This window comes from Armigeres subalbatus, chromosome 1, assembly GCF_024139115.2.
Source record: "Armigeres subalbatus isolate Guangzhou_Male chromosome 1, GZ_Asu_2, whole genome shotgun sequence".
Lineage (NCBI taxonomy): Eukaryota > Metazoa > Arthropoda > Insecta > Diptera > Culicidae > Armigeres > Armigeres subalbatus.
Genome location: NC_085139.1, coordinates 256,033,040 through 256,054,168, shown reverse-complemented (window position 1 = coordinate 256,054,168; position 21,129 = coordinate 256,033,040). Strand labels below are relative to the sequence as shown.

General features: G+C 37.9%; 1 protein-coding gene and 1 long non-coding RNA gene across 2 annotated transcripts; both read right to left on the bottom strand.

The window, feature by feature from the left end:
• Window positions 1–2,451: 2,451 nt before the first annotated feature.
• LOC134213076 (uncharacterized) lies at window positions 2,452–2,830 on the bottom strand. Its single transcript, XR_009979398.1, has 3 exons — window positions 2,754–2,830; window positions 2,624–2,685; window positions 2,452–2,568 (listed from the first exon to the last, which is right to left on the bottom strand). It is a non-coding gene; the product is annotated as an uncharacterized LOC134213076 (long non-coding RNA).
• Window positions 2,831–3,284: 454 nt separating this feature from the next.
• Window positions 3,285–7,362, bottom strand: LOC134213072 (uncharacterized). The gene is made up of 2 exons (XM_062691626.1): window positions 6,924–7,362; window positions 3,285–6,740 (listed from the first exon to the last, which is right to left on the bottom strand). The coding sequence occupies exon 2, from the start codon at window positions 6,064–6,066 to the stop codon at window positions 5,143–5,145; it is 924 nt and encodes a 307-aa protein (XP_062547610.1). The 5' UTR covers window positions 6,067–6,740; window positions 6,924–7,362; the 3' UTR covers window positions 3,285–5,142.
• Window positions 7,363–21,129: the final 13,767 nt, after the last annotated feature.

Below are 21,129 nucleotides of genomic sequence, written 5' to 3'. Positions count from 1 at the left end.
GAAAACGTTTAAAACCAATTCAAGCCTAATTTTTCATAAGGACGTATGTAACCAAAGTAAACAAAACGAGGTTTTAATACAACATGACAATCACACGCGACTTTATATAATACGCATCGATTTAACTTTGCAGAGGTGAACCAGCCAAGAGCTGAAAGCCTATTTAATAAAGAAGAAAAAAAAATCGATTTAACTGATTTTAGATCTTAAAATTCTTTAATAAGGCATTTTATGAGACGTTTCGCGGTGGCCCGATTATTGTCGGCGTAGCACCAAGTAAGAATTCGGAAGTCGGGACTTCCGAACCGAACTTTCTTCCGAAGTTTTATTTGTCAAACTAATTGATGCGTTGTTTAGCGCATCTTTATGCGAATCCAGCGCACTACTTCCGAAGTTGGGAAAGTAGCCTGTATCTGGAGAAAAATCCAACATCGATATAAAAAGCGGTATAAATTTATTCCGGATAGACAATATTTACTTCTAATGTTTTGTTTTGGTATGATTCTGCGTGAACATTCCGTTAGGTCCGAACACAAAATAATGTTTGTAACGTTTTACTTTTCATTTGTGTTTTCTTCAGCATTTCATGCTTAGAATGCAATGGTATGAATAATCTAACGACACGTTTTAAGAATCATATGAAAAACTTTGTTCTAAAGTGGTAGACAAAAAGTAAACCAGGCAGAATTGATGATAGGACCCATTGGAATGTTCAGCGCGAAATTACCAAACAAACGGGCTCCCACTAATTGTCAAAGTAGATAAACGCGAGAAAATCAGCTGTTTCGATCTGTCTCATAAAATGCCTTATTTAATCTTTTTACAAATCAACGTAGGGGGAATGACGGCTTTGGCAGGTTTTGTTCTATTATTGGCAGGGGGGTTTTTTATGACTGACTAGGCTTAAATTGGCCAGAACATTCTTTGCATATCAAAGAATATTGTGGCCAAATTTCATAAAATTTAGTCGACAAAAACCCCCCTGCCAATAATAGAACAAAACCTGCCAAAGCCGTCTTTCCCCCTATGTAGAATTTTCTATTTTGAAGTCTCACTGTTACTTAGGGGCCGTACACTAATTACGTAAGCATTTTTTCTGGGTTTTTCAACCCCCCTCCCCCATGTAAGATTTTTCCCATATAAATCATTTTTTATTTATATGGAGCGTAAGAAAACGAAAGATACCCCCTCCCCCCATAAGTGCTTACGTAATTGGTGTACGACCCCTTACGTCGCTTTAACATATGGGAACTAAGAGCAACCTATGTTTATGAACCAAAAAAGCAAAACAAAACAAAACTGCAGTTGCGTCAATCGTGCACTATGGAAAACCGACCAATGTACAGCGACGTATGTACAGCATTCCGGTGTATGTATATTTTTATCGTTTTTCACAGGAAATTTGAATTAAATGAGCTATGGCGTGAAGCACGCTTATTAAGTGTCATGTTTTGATGCATGCCAGCGGAGAAAAGGTTTAGTTTTTAAAAGTTTTGCCAACTTTCTGCAAAGGATTTCTCGAATCCTCATAATTGTTACATACGTCGTTTTGAATAATTATGCTTGAAATCACTGGCAATTTATTGTTTACACAAGCAAGCATTGTTCTATGCGACGAACGTCAATTAACAATTTTTAACAAAGGAGAATAAAAGAAACCCTATTATTATTATTTTATTATTATTATTATTTATTCAGACTAAGGCCGAAGTGGCCTGTGCGGTATATAAGAGTCTTCTCCATTCGGCTCGGTCCATGGCTACACGTCGCCAATCACGCAGTCTACGGAGGGTCCGCAAGTCATCTTCCACCTGATCGATCCACCTTGCCCGCTGCGCACCTCGCCTTCTTGTGCCCGTCGGATCGTTGTCGAGAACCATTTTCACCGGGTTACTGTCCGACATTCTGGCTACGTGCCCGGCCCATCGCAGTCGTCCGATTTTCGCGGTGTGAACGATGGATGGTTCTCCCAACAGCTGATGCAATTCGTGGTTCATTCGCCTCAAAAGAAAACCTACGATGATTCCAATGGATGATTCAACTCAGCTCAGGTAATTCTGTACGTCTGTATCAATTAAAAAAAAACTTCAGGAGGAATCTCGAGAAATCTTGATTTGAAATGTTTAGCTAAGGAATTAAAAAAAAACATATTTGAATTTCAAAATATTACCAAAATATGTACCTCCAACGTTCAAAAACGTTCAAAAGCTCGTCGAACTGAACAAATGTCTGTCAGTCCGTGTGTATGTGGCGAAACCAAATGATTGAATCGAGAAAGGCATCATCACCGCTAGATGGATTCATATGTTTTTTTTTGTAGGGCTAAGCCTCAGATCTTCAAGAATGATACCTCTCGTCAAAAACATTTCAAGAATTTACGAACGTTCTGAGCACGAGGAAACCTTTGGGTAATCTCTGCATCTCGATGTTCTATATCTCGATGATATCTCTCCCTATGTCAATGGTTTTCTCGGTTCTTTCCAGCCCCCTGAAACGGCTGTCATCTACATATGTTACACCCTCCGGGTGCAAGAAAATGATCTCAAGTGGGTTGGTGAACGAACTCAACTAAAAATATATTTTCTTGAATAATAACATAAAAAATAAAATACAATAAACATACAATCTAGTTTTCTTCCTTAACAAACCTTTTCCTGCTCTTTGTCTTCAGACTAGCGGACGATTCTAAACAAACAATTAATTCAGTTACAAACAAATCTAAATACGAAGAAACTATCGAGGATCAAACTTACGGTAAACAACGGTAGCACAATTCTCAAAGACGATGACTCAATTGAGAGACAAACAAGACGATGAACCGTACCGTAATAATCTACGAACGACAAATTCATAATAACTACATCACTTTCGGGGGCCCTCCTTAGCCGTGTGGTAAGATGCGCGGCTACAAAGCAAGACCATGCTGAGGGTGGCTGGGTTCGATTCCCGGTGCCGGTCTAGGCAATTTTCGGATTGGAAATTGTCTCGACTTCCCTGGGCATAAAAGTATCATCGTGTCATATGGGGCACACACTAGTGGTATTCGTACCATAGTACAAGGCGACAAGAAAATAATTTCAAGGCTATCTTTAATGAAGACAATAATTGGTATAGCACTCATTTCAAGATTTTTGTACCATGGTATTATTATAACCGGCAAGAGCGACTGAGGTAGACGGAACCGAACGGAGATACTCGCGGAGGAACGATTGGTTAATTAAATTATAATAAATACTTGAAGGGTTTCGGAGCTGTTGTAAAAGGAGATGTTACTCGCTTGGTGGTTCGTGTTGAAAGAGGCCGACAGTCGCCGGACCATTTATTAGAACGGTATCGGTCATTACCGTTCGCTATAAATTATGTTACCATAAAATACACGGAATGTACATTTAAATCATTTTAAGGTACACATCAATCCTTCCCTTTTTCAAGACTTTCGATAGTCTAGAAGACTTGAGAAGGAAACGTAACTTTCAAATATTTACCAAACAATTATTCGATCACATCTGATATAATTTCTTCTTTTCGAATACCTTGGCAGGCCATCGAGCGCCAAATTCGATTTACTTATTCTTCTTTCGATGCGGCTTGACCGGCGACTGGAACCTCCACAATGCTCACTCCGAGAATCCCCGGAAGGGCTTTTCGCTGACTCATCATCGACACGCGTTCTTCGTTGTGGTAATGGATCGGGATCATCGACATAGGGATCGACATGTACCATCATCGATTGACATCTCCGGACGCGCGCATCGCCAACGGCCTTCATTTGACTTCGGAGTACCGTGGCCGTCATTCCGCCTCCAACTGTAGTCTGTAAAATATTTTTACAAATACGTTTACGAAAATTAGCATACAACCATTTATCCTGAGGGTTACTGTTCCTGTACCATAAGGCATCATCAGCCATCAGGCTGTCCAAAAGATCTTTTCTATGCTTTTTGCCAATATCATCATTAGATCTAGTAATTAATTCATCATTGAGATAATCACAGCTAATTAATGGTACTTTACTGTTATTGTTGTATTGCTTTACATTAATCATATTGATTAACAGTTTAAAAGTATATACTAAAACTTTCTGAGAAGAAATAAATCCTTCCATCGTCATACCATTTTTAAAATATATTAAAAATAGTCCAATTAGATCCTCCAATTCTGCGTATAAGTACTTTGGGTCGAGCAAAATCATTCTCATTACATATTTAACCATTCCAACTATTCTCTCCTCCTTGCCATTAATAGCAATATTATACGGAGGATTGTTTAAACCCCATATTCCTTGCCTCTCAAAGAAATGAGGACTTAATAGAGGACCACTACTTGACATTCTGTCTGGAAACCCAAATTTAGCCAAATATGCTAACAGTAGTTTTATCATTTTTTTACATTCCGTTCTATTTTTCATCCATTCAACTTCCATCCAATTTGAAAAGCCATCAACGTTCAATAAATGAACGTGATGTTTGTAGTAGAAAAATCCTTGGTGTATTCTACCAAAATGTTTTGTGGAAGGAATCCATTTCGTATTAATCAACTGTTTTGGTTGCTCTGCCATAACAGCAGAAGTATCACAAGCACTAAATTTTTTGTTCAAATCAGCAACTGACTGCTCCAATGGGAATCGCAAACAAATATCAGCACTATTATCCCTTAATGCATCGGGAACGTCAAAAGCTTTCCTATAAATAGGTGTGTCAATTTTTAAAACCAACTCGGCTTCATTACCTTTAATAGGAGTAAAAAAATCTTTAATGAAAACATCAGACAGTTTAGTCTTGACATAATTCATTAAGTCGTTGTTCTTATGTTCAATTATTCTGTTTCCAGTTACTTGTTTATCAAAACTATTACGCCAGTTGGGAAAGAAAACATCCAACCAGGTTCTCCCAAATAAAGGAACAAAATCATGATCACTATCCAATACCAGAAGTTTTAATTTTGCCTTTATATTCCGAAAAATAACCGAAACTATAACTTCTCCAGCAATTTTCAATCGAGAACCGTTTACCACTATCAAACTATTGGAACTTTTTTCCAGGGGAACATTGAATTCAACCAAAAATAGCTTCTTACCAACCACGGAAACGTCTGAGCCACTATCAATCTCCATCTGCACATTGATACCTTGAATATCCAGTTCTAGTAAACATGGACAACTTTTGTTGATGGAGGAAACATGCATGCACTGTAATTCACCTGGATCCAATCATCACTCTTGTCTTCCCAACAACTAATCATGCTCGACAAATTATCGTCATTATTCGTGCAGGATTTTTCAATGTTGATGTTGTTGATCCTCTTGAATTGTTCCAGCTTCGGGCACCTCCTGCGAACATGTCCTCGAACTCCACAATAGTAACACACTCGCCGGTCGATTACTAATTGTTCATCGCTTTTCTTTTCCACCGGGTGAACCACTGCATACTGTTTTCGCTGTTCCTGGAGTCGCATTTGGCTGGCCCGTCCTGTCTGCGAACGATGATTCACTCGATCGTTGTACCTATTGTAGGGTTTTGCGTTGGGCTCGTCATCACCTGAAAAATGTCTATAGCCTGTTCGGCCCACTGAACAATACCCTTGATTTGAATCTGCCACGCGTTTACCACGTCTTCCAACAATAGAAGCGATTTGTTTAAAAGAATTGTCTTGAGTTAATATTTTTGCATTAGAAGCAGCTAACTCCCATGTAGAAATAATTTTCTCAACTTGAGCGAGATTCAATTTGTCCCCATCTTCCGCTAATAACTTTTGTCTCAAGGCGTCATCCGACAAGCCAATGACAATTCGATCAAGTATACGATCCTGTTTATCACCCTTGAAATTACAATACTCAGTTTGGAGTTTAAGCGAAAAAAGAAATTCACTGGCTGTTTCACCAGGTTGTTGTACTCGGGAACCAAATTTGAAACGTTGGATTAAGGCTCCAAGAAGGAACAAGTGGTCTTTCTTGTCGGCATCTGCTACTTTGTTGATACGAAAATGGTACCCTAACCGCTTAAACCATGATGCAAAAGATTGTCCCTTACGGTACGGATCGATATTTGGTGCTACGTACGAAATCATTTCTATAACTTTTAAAACCAACCAACAATTAAAATTTTATAAAATAATAAACCCAAAATAATTCGGATAAATGTTTCAAAATAATTTGTTAAAATGGTACCATATAAGCACCCTAAATTAAATATTTCAATTGGTTTTAAATAATTTGCGCACAATCTATCAAAAGCAACATACTTCCATTGATCATCAGAAAAAAAAATCGAAAAAAAATCAACAAATAAATTCATCAAAACCGTCTCAATTTAAGGCGTATCCGCCATTAATGCGATAAACGGCCTTTTGTCTAATTGTTACTCAACACAATGCACTTTTTCACGAACAATGTATACCAAAATAAAAAAAATCACTTTTCTCACTATTTAAATATGAATTTCAAATAAAAGAAACAATATCACGGAAACAATATCACAAAACAACTTACCACAATCCAATAATACCAAACCCGAAAATTTATTGTGCTCCGGTAAATACCCTTCCGCGGACTTAAGTTTCAAAGGGGAAAACCTGTCCGCCGGCAATCGCCGCTATCTGTATGGAATATAAAGAAGAAAAACACTTATTAATCACTAACTAAATAGTTTCAAAAAACTTTTCACTTTTCTTTTGTTGTTCCAACCTTCTGTTAAAATAATAAAACAATAGGCGTATTTTCAATTTAGCATAATTATTACCGACTAATACAATAAAAAGAAAAATAAATCTTTTATCCAAACAACAAATCTTTTTCAAAAGTCTTTCTTCTCCGTGTTCCCGTTTGTTTTGTTTCAATAAAATGAAATCACTACCATACACCTCATACACCTCATACACCACAAAAACGTGCTTTCACTAGCTTTTTCAATCCCTTTATACTTTACCAATACCGCTTCTCCGGAAAATCCCAGTCGGAAATGTTCCGATATCTACCACCTGCTCTGCAACCAGTCTAAACTTTTTGTACCGCTGCTGTTTAAATCGCTCTCCGCCCCGGAGGCAAAACTGCACACTGCCTATCCGGCAATCGCCCGGGGAACAGCACTTTTTTTTCTCACACGCGCACTTTTCGTAGATTTTCCTCGTCGCCAATATTATAACCGGCAAGAGCGACTGAGGTAGACGGAACCGAACGGAGATACTCGCGGAGGAACGATTGGTTAATTAAATTATAATAAATACTTGAAGGGTTTCGGAGCTGTTGTAAAAGGAGATGTTACTCGCTTGGTGGTTCGTGTTGAAAGAGGCCGACAGTCGCCGGACCATTTATTAGAACGGTATCGGTCATTACCGTTCGCTATAAATTATGTTACCATAAAATACACGGAATGTACATTTAAATCATTTTAAGGTACACATCAGTATGAATACCACAAGTGTGTCCCCCATATTAGCCTCATGATATACGAATGCAAAATGGTAACTTGGCTTAGAAACCTCGCAGTTAATAACTGTGGAAGTGCTTAATGAACACTAAGCTGCGAGGCGGCTCTGTCCCAGTGTGGGGATCTAATGCCAATAAGAAGAAGAAGAAGAACACGAAAGTTGAACTATTTTGATTTAAAAACGTGGGTTGATGAATAGCCTAATACTAATGACACACTGGTGGTACAAGTACCATGGTACAAGAATCTTGAAATGAGTACCATACCAATTATTGTCTTTATTAAAGATAGTCTTGGAATAATTATCTTGTTCTCTTGTACCATGGTACAAGTACCACAGGTGTGTCCTTAGTATAACATGTAGTTTTCCAAATTCTAACCCTACGTATTTAAAAGTTTTCAGTACCTATATCACTGTTTAACACATTTTTGAAGCATTTAAAAAAATACTTCCTATCTTCATTATGCCGAAATGCAGTCATTTCACGCACACGTCCGTCTCCACCAGATGGCAGCAGCGCGGCTTCGTGAAGGCGAATGTCGATATACATATTCAAATCTCTGGACCAAAGTTTCTGATAGTAAAGTTACGCAAAGAGGATCTGCTTACACTGATTCTGAATGATGCTCATGCTATTATGTTGACAACTTGCATTTTTGTTCAACCCTCCAAGTGACTGCACTTCTAAAGCTTTCAAATTCGAGTCAGTTTCTTGTTGGGGGGTCTCTACTGCAACACGTCCTACCTGTTCGGATGCCAACTCACGTTATGACCGTGCCTGATTTCGATTGACCGCGCTTCGATTACGATATGGATGTGTCGACATAGATTCAGTATAATATAGAGTGGCGCGTAATATGTCGAGTCGTCCCGCATATCCTCCTTCTCTATAGAAAAAAAAAATCAACTATTGAAGACCAACATTATAAGAACATATTCTATCCTTATGTAGATAAGTATCATCATGTTAGCCTCATCATATACAAATGCAGAAATGGTAACCAGGCTTAGAAACCTCGCAGCGGTTCAGCTTCTCATGAAACTTTCGTGCATTATTAGCGCGGTACAGATGTTCCGATCTTCGATCTTCCTGCTGGCGGTTTTTGCTTCGAAAAATCGAGTTTTATCCGCGCCCTTTTGTATCGTGCCTCGTTCGACCTCGTGCGGGGTTGCAGCAATCTAGCCCATGCTGCATTCTTCTCTTCCACTGCTCAAATTCGCCGTCATACCAGTCGTCTCATTGATCCGGTGGCACCGTACAGTGCAGCGCCCTGGTAATCATTAGCACTATATTTAGCCTTTTGAGCTATATACAGACTACAACAAAGCCAGTATAAAGCATATTAGCTCTGTGATAGCGTCATAGTCGCACATACGGCTTATTTAAATGCTTACGATTGCCTGGGCGACTTCGGTGATACCAATTACGCATCGAATATCTCTCTAGTCATCTAGAGGCTGCGCCTAGCTACTCTTCCTTTGGGATTGCTACTTTCAGCTGCTGCGCGTAGTCTTGGACTAGTCTATATCGTCTTGTAGCCGCACAATGTTAAGCCGCGGCGTTCGGCTTCGCCACGTTTTGCACACCGTAGAGAGTTTTGATCGCATGTATACCACAACGAGGCATTGTGGACATTCTTGCGGGGGAAGAAAGTGCTTCGGACTACCATTTCGCGTGAGGTTGCAAATTTGATGCTCTGCCAATTCTACCTCACCTACACATTCCGGACACTCCGGGCAGACAACACCTGTGATAGGTGGAAGTTGACCTGACCATATGCTTCCTACTAACCCAATTCGACGTATCCGGAATTAGCCTGTGGGTCCAACGACGTTTGACTGCGGTGTCCCATGCCCTCTGCCAGTGATTCGTACAGTACATTTTTGCTGCTATTATCATGTCACATTGTTTGTACCGGACAGAATGTTGCACAACATTCTCTTGTGACAATTATAGTGTTGTAGACACATGCCATTCATGGCAATGAATGTATTACCCGCGAGTCGTTCGTATCATGTGACAATATTCGTGCCGCCTGTGAATGTATCGCTATCTATTATGATGGTAGTGCAAAATGAATGTTCTGAGCAGTCATAAAGGTATGATACTTATAGAAAAAGTAAATTTATAAACAATTTGTTTCGTTTGGCTGCTTTAGGGCCGCATACTTATTAGGTAAAAACTTATGGCAAGTGGGATAAGAGCAAAACACAATTTATAACGAAACAATTCGGGATCGATTTGCGATATGGGCGTAACTTATTTTGTAAACAAACATTGTTTCATGAATTCCGTAGAATGCAAGCGTTTTTATTCAAAACTAATTCCCTTATCTGATAGAGGAAAGCTTAATCTGTCGAATGCTTACTATAGTTTTCTCATGAAATGCTTGCTTTATCGGGAATTTGCATTCTAATGTTTGTTTACGAAATAAGTTACGCCCAAATCGCAAATCAGTCCCGAATTGTTCATAGGGGAGGAGGTTCAAACCCCGGAGAATTCACTTTCGTACTGAGTGTATCGTCATTTTATATTCCGAGTAAGATTTCTCAAAACAATGAATCGTCAAACGATGAGACACTTCTTATATATTTATAAGCTATTGCTGATCTGAAAAAAGAACGTTTTTACAGGCTTAAAAATCATTTAAATAATTTAATATTTCAACTATTTTGAGCCAGATTTATTTTTAACCTGTTTTTGATCTAATCTAAAAATGATATTTCTAGATATATTTCAAAAAAGCACTAAAAACCAATATAATAACAATAAAATAGGCTTGTACCTATAATTGTGTGATAAGTAATCTTATTTTCTTGGTTGAACCACATTTTTTATTTCAAATTTTGATATTTTTTGTTTAAAACCCAGGTTGGGGAAACTGGGTTTATAAGCACCCTCGGAGCAAAACGACCCATTTGCATTTTTGAATACATTTTCAGTAGTTTTTCCAGAGTATTTACTACAGCGCATGTAGTACGGATCTCTAACTAGCGATCCAGTAGTAAACATTAATGAAAATATTCCTGCGTCGCTGAATATGCCAAAAAGTCGTTTTGCCCCGGGGGTGCATATTACCCCAGTTACCCCTAATTCCACTAGCGGTGATGATGCCTTTGTCCAAACAATCGATGTATTCCAACTATAATTGCCTACCTTAAGGCGTTTACCGACGCTTGCTTTATACATAGATAAATAATTGAATCGTTTGATGATCAAAGTTACCCCAAATTGAAGAGTCAAAAAACTCCATAAAAGGATTTTTAAAACAGTCAACGCTAGATGTTAGCTTAGATTTTTTGATGTGAGAACGAACGTCGTCAGCACAAACAGCATACTTCTTGAAAAAATATCAGCATAAACACTTTCAAGGAAACATGTTATGCTCATATTTCTTGAATTTTTTTTCAAATGGTCCTAATTTACTTTGAAAAAGATGCACGTCGAAAAAAGCTACTAAATCAATATCGATAATCCGTGAACGTGAATTTTAAGATAAACGTAAGAAACGGCTCAACGAAATCGATTTCTAGTGGTTTTTTCCTCGCGTGAAAGAAAAAAACACTTTGTATAAATTAGCGTAAACCGTTCATCTTTCTTAAATCTTTTACTTGCTGTGTATATGCAAATCGAGTTTTCATAATATTGTAATTATTGTTCATTTCGGGTGGCCAATACCCGGAAAATAGGAAATTAAACTTATAAATCCCAAAATCCGCGTAAAGAAAGCACAAAAAGCGAGCTCAGCGTATAATTAACTGTATTATTTTCAAATATTTAGCTCCATTGGTGATGCATTCATCACCTTCAAAATATATTCCATTCGTTTCATTTGTGACACATATTATGTCGCATAGAAAATGTCACGGTAGCTCATGACTTTTTTTTCTGTCATGCTACAATAATTTGTGTTACATGACCGTCATACATGCAACACGTGACCATCAACAGATTTACAGTTCAAGACAGTACATTTTAATCCACTGCTCTCTGCCATTTGAGCAACGAAGGTGCTCTCTTGACACGTCGCACTTGCACCGAGTCCCTTTCGTAAAGCACTCCACATCTTCCTCTAGAAGTATGAACCGACAATTGTTTTAGGGGCCGTCCAGAAACCACGTGGTCATATATGGGGGGAGGGGGAGGGGGGTTTGAAAAATGACCACGATAAGCCACATGGGGGGAGGGGGGTTGCTCTCGAACCACGTGTTTTTTTTTACACGAAAAACTTTTAGTGAATAACAATAGCGGTGTAAAAAATACAAATCATTAAAATTTAATGATTTGATCATTAAACGAAAAGCGCATCTAAGGGCCGATGCCCACGATCTTTTCAACTCAGCGTTAAAAAGACGTAGGTGTGCATCGTGAAAAATCGATAACGCAGCGTCGGTCGCAACGCCGATGCATATTTGCATTATTTGACCATCTTAGCCTAAGATGGATATAACAAAAATAAACGAAAAAACAGGTCTCAGTCTCAATTTCCACAACAAAATATGGAAAGGAAAAATGGAAAAATATATTTAAAAAATTCCGCCGCAGATGGTTTTTGGCATCACGCCGCCGACACTTTTGCATGCATCAGCATCAGCGGACTGCAGCTACAATTTTCAAAAATGTTCATGTTTTTACAATAATCCAAGAAAAATCCTTAAAAGAAAAATTCAAAAGAATTTCTTGTTGATATTCAGTAAAAATCAAGTAAAGAAATTCCCTATAAAAACTTTGACATTACTTCATACAATCCTGCCTGATAAAGTGCTAGCACTCAGAATTTTTTTTTTAACAATTCTCTCTGAAAAATTTTGCTTGGAAATTTTGCTACAAATTGATAATGAAAAAAAAAAAACAATACATGTCCAGTGTAATTTCCTAAAAAATTTCCTTAAAACTCCGAAAAAATGGGGAAATACATATAATTTTCGGTGGAAAAACATTCTAATGAATTTCTTCGACAAGTTCTTCCGAATCTTCACCAGAAATTCTTCTTCATTTCCAAAAGAAGTTTTTCGAACATTTTAAGGAGTGCACTTCAAAATGTTCAGTCTCCAGTTAGCCTTGCGAGCAAAGGCGTAGGATTGCCAATCCGGAGATGAAGAGTTTGATTCTCGTTCCTGTCTAGCATGTTTTCGGGTGGGAAACATTCTCGACACCCTAGGTATAGTGTATCCATCGTATTTGCTACACAAGATATTGAATCGTGCAATGGCTGGTATATAGAAGCTTTCAATTTATAACTGAATCGGTGCCAGCGAAAGTGGTACATGTTACATTGAGTGAATTTTACAGGAGACGCATATTTCCAAAAACTTCGAAAATAAAATTCAAATTAGCATTTTTCTGCATCTCAACTGTACCAACGTGCTATGAGTGATGTGCCTAAAGTTAGTAATGAGAAATATGCGAAGTTTCTTGACAAATTTCAAGTTTGTTAGAACAAAAGGCACATGCACCACTATTAATGAGAACAAAATGCAACAGAAACCGAAAAGCGTTGCCAGTAAAAGTGGTACATGTACATTTTTAAAATTATTTTAAACGGCAGTAAACCATCTTGAATTTCAAAAAAGGGGTAAAACCTGTTTTTTCAAAGAATAAATCTTCAGAATTCTCAAAGTTCATGTTTTTTGAATTTGAACCAGAAGTCATTTCGAAATTTCATCGGGAATTCATTCTTCTTCGGGATGTCTTTGATTTCTTTGTATGTTCAGCTAAACATTGCTTTAAATCTTTACCATGCAAAGATGCACAGGAAATGATTTAGAAAGTTTAAGGAATTTTCACATCAGAAAATCTTTAAAATTTTGATTTAATTTTTTAAGGAACTCCTACTGGAAATGCTTCAAAAGTACAATCTTTACAAGTACTAAAAAAGTACAATTTTTTCGTTATTTCCACTTGTAAAAACCAGATTAATCCACCTAGCGCCTTTCTCGCGCAAAAGGTAATAAATGTAGCCTTTACGCTTACACCTCGATGATGTACAAGAAAGGCAAAACAGTTACACCGTCTAATGTTATGATAGAAAATGTACACTAGTAGACGACAGATGGCGCCGTATTACGATTTTCCCTTTACCCAGACGTCGTGCCGTATAAATGACATAAAACTTCAACAAATTTACTCAAAAGATCATATAAATGCAACTATGTAGAAAAAATGCCATGCTCTACTCATTGGGTGAACGAGCTCTATTCCCTTTTCTTTCTTGCCCGGCTAAAGCGCACTCAATGTCAGTAAGATACTCGGGCAGCCAATAAGAATTTATGGGGAATGTGTTTACTCTTAGCATATTGTATTCATTGCGATTTACATGGGTGTTCTTAATATCTAGGCCTACCTTACCATTCTACCCTACGCTCACTACCGCTGCCTTTTGATGCCGCACTTGCTGGACTACGACGCGATGAGGTAGGGGCCCCTTTGCTGCTTATCATTCGCCGTCGATACGACGATTTTCGACCGCTCGCTTTCGAGCACAGAACATTACGAGTGTGACTGCCACACTGCTGCAGACCGCTGATTCAGACAATTCACTGTCGGCATAAAACTGCATCGACCGTCATCAATTGACCCTCGGTGTGCACGGTTGACGGCTGTCCACGTCTCACTACACACACACTCTCATATGACCGCTGCCGGCGGTGGAAACTATGCCTCTTTCTTCTTCACACGCGTGTGCAATGCACCAGCAGCAAACAGTGGCACTTCAAGAACCGATAAACTTTCAGCTGCTGCGCTGTCTGTTGCAATACGCACAGTCTATACCGTCGGCTGACGGGCCAGAGGACGACTCACTTCCTTCTTCTTACAATTGCCGTCGTGCGACAACGAGCTGTTTGACTACACATACTAACACTCGCGACCGTAGGCGTATGGAGGCTTCGTCTCAAATGAGCTCTTGTTTACACTTTTACTTTCGGTGAGTGCCGACACTCACAATGATGTTCGACAACAGCTCGAATTTATCTATCGGTCGGAGTTCACATGCAATCTTACACATACATCAACACTGTTGCATCTGACTTGCTCTAGCACTAGCACTGACACAACGGTGACGTCACCACAGCCGAAAGCACACAGATTGTGGCCGGCGGGTTGGTGATACTGGGGATCGATGCGGGATCGTACGACGAAAACGTGTACGCTGTTGAAAGCACGTCATAAAAGGCTCTCATCGAGAGCCTTCTTTGATGATCGTGCGTTTTGGATGATTTTGCGATCTGGTGATGCGATCCTACGGAATAGTGCGTGCTCGTGCTAGGCAAGATGGTGGCTTCACAGACGCTAGTGCTGGGTGGTACTTTTGTAGCGGCTTCTACCGTTCTCGACGTGCTAGTGCACTCGATCTTTCTTCCGATGGTTTATCCTAACCACGCTGGTTTTGCGGGTGTGAGAGGTGCACGATCGCGGTTGCGATCTGGACGGTATCGAAGCACTACACAAAGTGATTTTTGTTCGAGCTTGGCTTGACACTTGCATCTTTATAGAACGATGAAACTCTTAATGGGAGCAAGCCACGGATAAACTTCAAAAATATTCATAGATGCAAGGCATTTTTCATAACACATTATTGTTCTATGTGACTATGTCTCATCACTATTTTAATATTATCTTTTTTATGCGATTCGCAATTATTACACTACCAAAAATCCACACATATTTATTGGCAAAAACCCATAGATTTAACTTATGATGTATATCAGCGCGCAAATAACCATTCTCCACGCGAGCTACTAATAAGATATATATCCAAATAAATTTTATGTGTGGTCTCGAATTAGCAATTATTTAATTTACGTGTGGTGTCGATTATATTAGGGTGGAGCTATTGCAAAAATTTATAACGGCGACACATATATCTTATATAGATATTTTTAGCAGTGTATGAAATTCAATAGTGATCAACAGCGTTTTAGTCTCTGTCGGATGCAACTTGCAAGAAAATCGATTAAGAGTTACTATGTGAATAATTGGCTAATGTTTTTATAGCATTTTGTGCACACACATACACACTTAATCGACAATTTTTTTCTCGGTAAAATAAATTAACGAACATAACCGTAAAAGTTGATTTTCACTGATATCTCGTTAATAAGTATGACGTTTATTCAAGTTACTGAAACTCGGCAGTCAAATTTGCAGTAGTCATCGGTAGTTCGTAATTCAACTGAGTTTCGGTAAACCCATCTGTCATACGTGAAACCTCTCGCGTTTCTGGCTCTGTTGAAAAACGTGAAGAAGCAAAGAATAATGGGAATTTCATCTTTAAATTTTTTGGTAAGCATTTGATCTCATTATTAATCCATTTCCTCTCCGGGCATGATTACTTCAACATTGATAGTAATAATATTTTCGTATTAATTTTAGCTTCAGCTGTATTTAAAACCAAAAAAAAACAAGATTGGTGGTAACCGCTTTGCCCGCGAGAATCGGGCTGAATTATCATTGGAAAAATCGGGAAACAATTCAGGGAAAAGAACCATTCGAGCAACACCCACTGTTTCCGACCTCAACGTTACAGGATTACAAATTACTACATCAGGACACGGTTTGTAGTATTTGGTTAGTACATAATAGTAAAAGTTTCCAATATTGTACAAAAAAATATTGAGAATAGAAATCCTATTCTTTTTGGTGGGCAACTTCATATTACCAACACCGTTTCTAATTTTTGTTTAGCAATATGCGAAAAATACAACACGAAATACATTTTACTTTTATATTAATTGATGCTTTTATTATTTGTTTTGATTCATCTGAAAAAAATAATAAAAATAAATATTTACTGAATCTCGGCAAAGCACTTTACCGACCCACTCGGCAATGCACTACCGAACGGCACGGTAAATTTTGACAGCTGGGTGGCAACGAACATTTTACGACCAATCGGTAGTTTGAACTTTCACCGAGATTCTTACCGAGATATCAGCTGTTGGATTCTCGGCAATTTATATTACCGGCCTCGGTGAAAAAAATAAAGTGTGTATACACACACATACACACACACGGACAGACAGACATTTTTTCAGCTCGACGAGCTGAATCGATTAGTATATAATACTATGGGTCTCCGGAACTCTTATCAAAAGTTCGTTTTCGGAGTGAAATGATAGCCTTTCGGTACAACTTTGTTGTACGAGAAAGGCAAAACATCGGAATTTCCTCGGGAAATTCATTATGAACTTTTTTTGATTTTCTACTGGAAAATCTTAGGAATTTCCATCGGAAATATTTTGGCATATTCCGAATAATTTCTTTTGGAAATTAAAAAAAAACTGCTGAAAATTTCTAAGAGTTTTTTTTGGAAAACGAAAAAAAACTCCATTGGAAATTTAGAAGAATTTCATTTGAAGATTCATTAAAGTTGCCCAGGATTTTAAAAAAAATCTTTAGAGATTCTGTAAAAAAGTAAGCTGGATTTTTTTTCTATTTTATACTGGAAATTCTTCGGAATTTGATGTTTATTGGAATTTTCATCGTAAATATGCATTTCGGATCCTTTTACGGATTCTTCTAGTTCTTCAAAATTTCTACCAAACATATTTCGGAAATCTTCTACAGAATTTCGGAAAAAAATGTCGTTGAAATTCTAAAGATTTTCCGGGGAGACTCCGAAGAATTTCTTATCAATATTCCGAAGGGTTTCCCTTGCAACTCCAGAATAATTATTCTTGAAAATGAAGAAGATCTTGGAATTTAAAATTGATCCAAGCAATAAATGTAGGCAATAATTTAGGCTTAAAAATCCTAGTTTTATGATATTGAATAATAAGGATAATTGATCGAAAAAATTAATAATGCACCTAAAATGTTCTAAATGCACAAAATTCTAGTAGTGCGCATGAAAATGTTATGACATAGAGAAGCTTGCATTTAAAAACTAGCAATGGGTAATGTTTTTAACATAACCGCGAGTAGACGTAGGACTTATATAAACGCAACGTATTTACATTTGACTTCTAACTTTTGGATCTATGGAGTTTGATTATAGGTATTGATATTGGAAACGACAACTTCCATGCTGTTTAGAATTATTAGCAATATGTTTATTCAAAGCTTCTGGAAATAAAACTAATAAATAAATACATAATTAGAATTGCTTTGTTTCTAACTATTAAGCCCTTATTTACTTAAGCAAATGTAGGGTATTTATAGATTCCTTAATGCTGATAGTATTTGAAGTTTTAAAATTCTATTAATAAAATTTTTAGACTTTCAGGCAAAATGTGCAATTTTAGGGGAACCCGTTTACCCAACAAAGAAATACAGCACAAATTTCGTTGCTTTTTTTTTGTGCTTACTGCTGAAAAAAATCACAACAATAAGAAACAAGTCAAGGAGCAGTAACCCTACTAAAATAGAGGAGGTACTGCTAATACGTCAACGAAAAAATATTTAATGTTTTGATTCCAAACTTCAAGTCTACGTCAAGTTTAATAATATAATTTCTCAGAAAATGAAAAACAAAGAATAAGATTATTTTTATTTAAATATTCTTCTGGAAATTATTTTTTGCGGACTTTTTCAAAACATTTACATGTAATACAGCGAAATTTTCTAACCTAAAATGGATATTAACACTTTTGCTGATTGTGCATCTTTAATTGCTAATGCCTTCTGCGAATAAATGAAAGTAATTATTTTAATCCAATTTTTATTCTTATCATTGTAGTTGATTTTTTTGGCTGGGAAATCAGAACTGTTATAGTATAACCATGTTTTAATGTACGTGTCGTTTAGTACCAAGCACAACTTATCATATGATCCGTCATATGCCATGACTCGTACCCATCCCGGGATCATGTGGATTATGAAACTAATCACTTTTCGTGTATGAGCAGACCAAATCCCTCTAATTTTATTCTTCTTCATCCACCACCGCTGCCCTCATTGCCTCAGCCATCATCGGCCACTAGCCATGAACTCCGAGCGATGCGATGGGCGATTGCATCCATCGCAACCGACACCACTGCATCCGACCATCATCAAGCACAGAATGACAAAAAATGCGCCCACTTCTTTCATGCATATTCGCAGACCCACCGGCAGTTCTACTGCTGGTGACTGCATGCTGTGTACGTAAACAAACACAGCGAACGAACAAAACGAACAATGCGCGAGCAAAGAGCACGTCAGTACGCGTTGCTGTCACAAATTGTAATGACTCGCACACGGCAGGCACTGCTTCTTTTATACACGAAGAAAATCTTCCGCTAGACCCGAAGGCCCGTGACATACCGCATTCTGATGTCCGTGTTAGGAATGCACGGGATTGATTACATATGAAATTTTTACTGGCTTTGACAAGAATTGAAATTTTCAATAGTCTATCGTTAAGAATCTTGAGTTTCAATGAAATAGGCAAATTGCTGGAGAGTGTCCGAGTCGATTGATATATAAATATTAAAAATCCATCGAAAGATAAAGGCGCTAGTATCGTTTGAAATCTTCCCTTCCAGCGTAACGCTCTCGATTTCCAAAAATCTAAATGACACCCAGTATAGTAAAGAAAGACGTAAGTCCTACGTCAAAATAACATGAAATTCTAAATAAAATGCTTTTTAAATTCATTAAAGGGTCTTAGAACTAAGGAGATTCCTGCGATATGAAAAAAATGTGGCAGTGTTCCAGAAAAAAAACCTTCACATTCCAAAAACAATCTAGGTTAAAAAATAGTGTTATAATAACGATTGTAATTGATTTCCAAAACAAATCTCAACCCTTTCAGGAATGATGGGACATATATGCCCAGCGTTTTAGATTGTCTATAAAATCACAAAAGAGAGCTAGGCCACCATTTTCTTCAGTAAAATTGTTCATCTAGATATTGGCTTTACAGAAAAAATATGGGATCTCAAATTTGACTGACCATGAAAACTCAGATATCCGAAACCTTGGGAAGATTTCGATTCTAAGAGCATATAATAAAGTTTAATAAAGTTTAATGTTTGAATCATTCTGCACAGATGGGTGGTCAGATAAGATGGCTCATCCTGAACGTTAAGCCAGTGATTAATATTCAGAAATACGAGATGCTCAAGGTACCGTGGACCCCCGGTAATATGACCGTTTTTAATCTGAACACTTTTTAATTTGAACCCCGTTCGTTTGAACATCGTTCAAATTAAAAATGGTTCAAACGTCATTTAGCACGTGGAATCGATAGAAGAAAAATGGAACATCGTGAAACGGAATGCAGAATCAAAACAAACCAGCAAAGAGAGCAGCCAGAAACCAGTTTTTCTGTTGTAAATAGAGTAACCAGAAGTTCAAATAAGAAATGAACCCCGTTAATTTGAATGAGGTACCGTTCAAATTATCGGGGGTCCACGGTACTTCAAAATGCTCTCAAGTTCAGCCCGCGAATCTACCAGATCAATCAAGACGTTTGCAATGTTCTCATCATCGGTATATACCCGAACCGATGAAATAAGCATATGATCCTAATTTCCATTGGTTTATTGGATAAATCGAATGATCCGAATTCCAAAATAATAATTGATCTATAATACATTCATTCCTCTATGAGTCGCTTATGAAAGGACCATTGACTGAAGCATATTCGAGATGTGGAATAGAAGTTCCTTGGAAAATTATTCCAAAGAACCATCAGAGTGACCGAGAAAATATTTTTAGTATGGCATCATTGACTTCCACGAGTCGATATCAAAATAAAATTACATTACAAAAAAAAAAATGCCAAATGACCACAATAAGCCACATGGGGGGAGGGGGTGTTGAAAATCTTCAAAAATATGACCACGTGGTTTCTGGATGGCCCCTTACTCGTATTCAAATGGAGAGTGAAGTGTCATGAGGGCAATGTTTACATTTTTTTACATGGAGTTTTTGGCTCGTGCAATCGTCTATGACAATATGTCAATATTCGAACCGAAGTTGCTTCATGAAGATGAATATTTTAAGCTCTGGTCTATGTCAATCGGCATCATCTCAACTATAAGGCACGCGCCTCATATGATATGGTACGATATGCGCTTACGACTTGTAGACACATCAGCCGGGCACTGATGATAGTTTCTTCACGTTGTACTTGGCATTTAGTGCTACGGCCCATGCTGGTACGCCGTCGTGGATGATAGACAATGCTACCCGGTATTAACCTATACGCACTTGACTATGCACCGCCGATCTGTTGGACATCCTTCATGATAAAGACTTTATCGTCAATGATGCCCGTTGGCATGCAATCAACCATTTAAACCATTTAAAATGCACTATCGAAAATCATAACTGGTGCCTTATGCATCTTCGACTGCTTCTTCAACGCAGTTCCCTTCCGTCGACGGGCGTGTCGTCTACATACCGGCCTCCCGAACCCGACATCCATTGTTCGAATCCAGTCTGCCGCATTTTACTCTTTTGACGTAGGACTTACGTCTCTCTTTACTATACCGGGTGTCATTTCAAAATATTCAAATCGACCGCGTTACGCTGTGATGAAAGATTTTAAACGTTAATAGCGTTCGTCTCAGTGGACGAATTTCTGCAGTAAGCCCCTCAATCGACAGATTTCAAGTATGCCTTCCATGTTCATGCTTGATAAGACCCGAAAAACTTGTTTCAATAGGCATGAAACTGTTTTCAATGCAAAACATTGAGATCAAGGGAACCTATAAATATGGGTACCACATAATTCTTGCGGTACTTTCATTCCATTACCACGGTATTCATTCCAT

Excerpts from the sequence above, each read along its gene's own strand:
- LOC134213072 (XM_062691626.1), bottom strand. The coding sequence starts at position 6,066 with ATGATTTCGTACGTAGCACCAAATATCGATCCGTACCGTAAGGGACAA.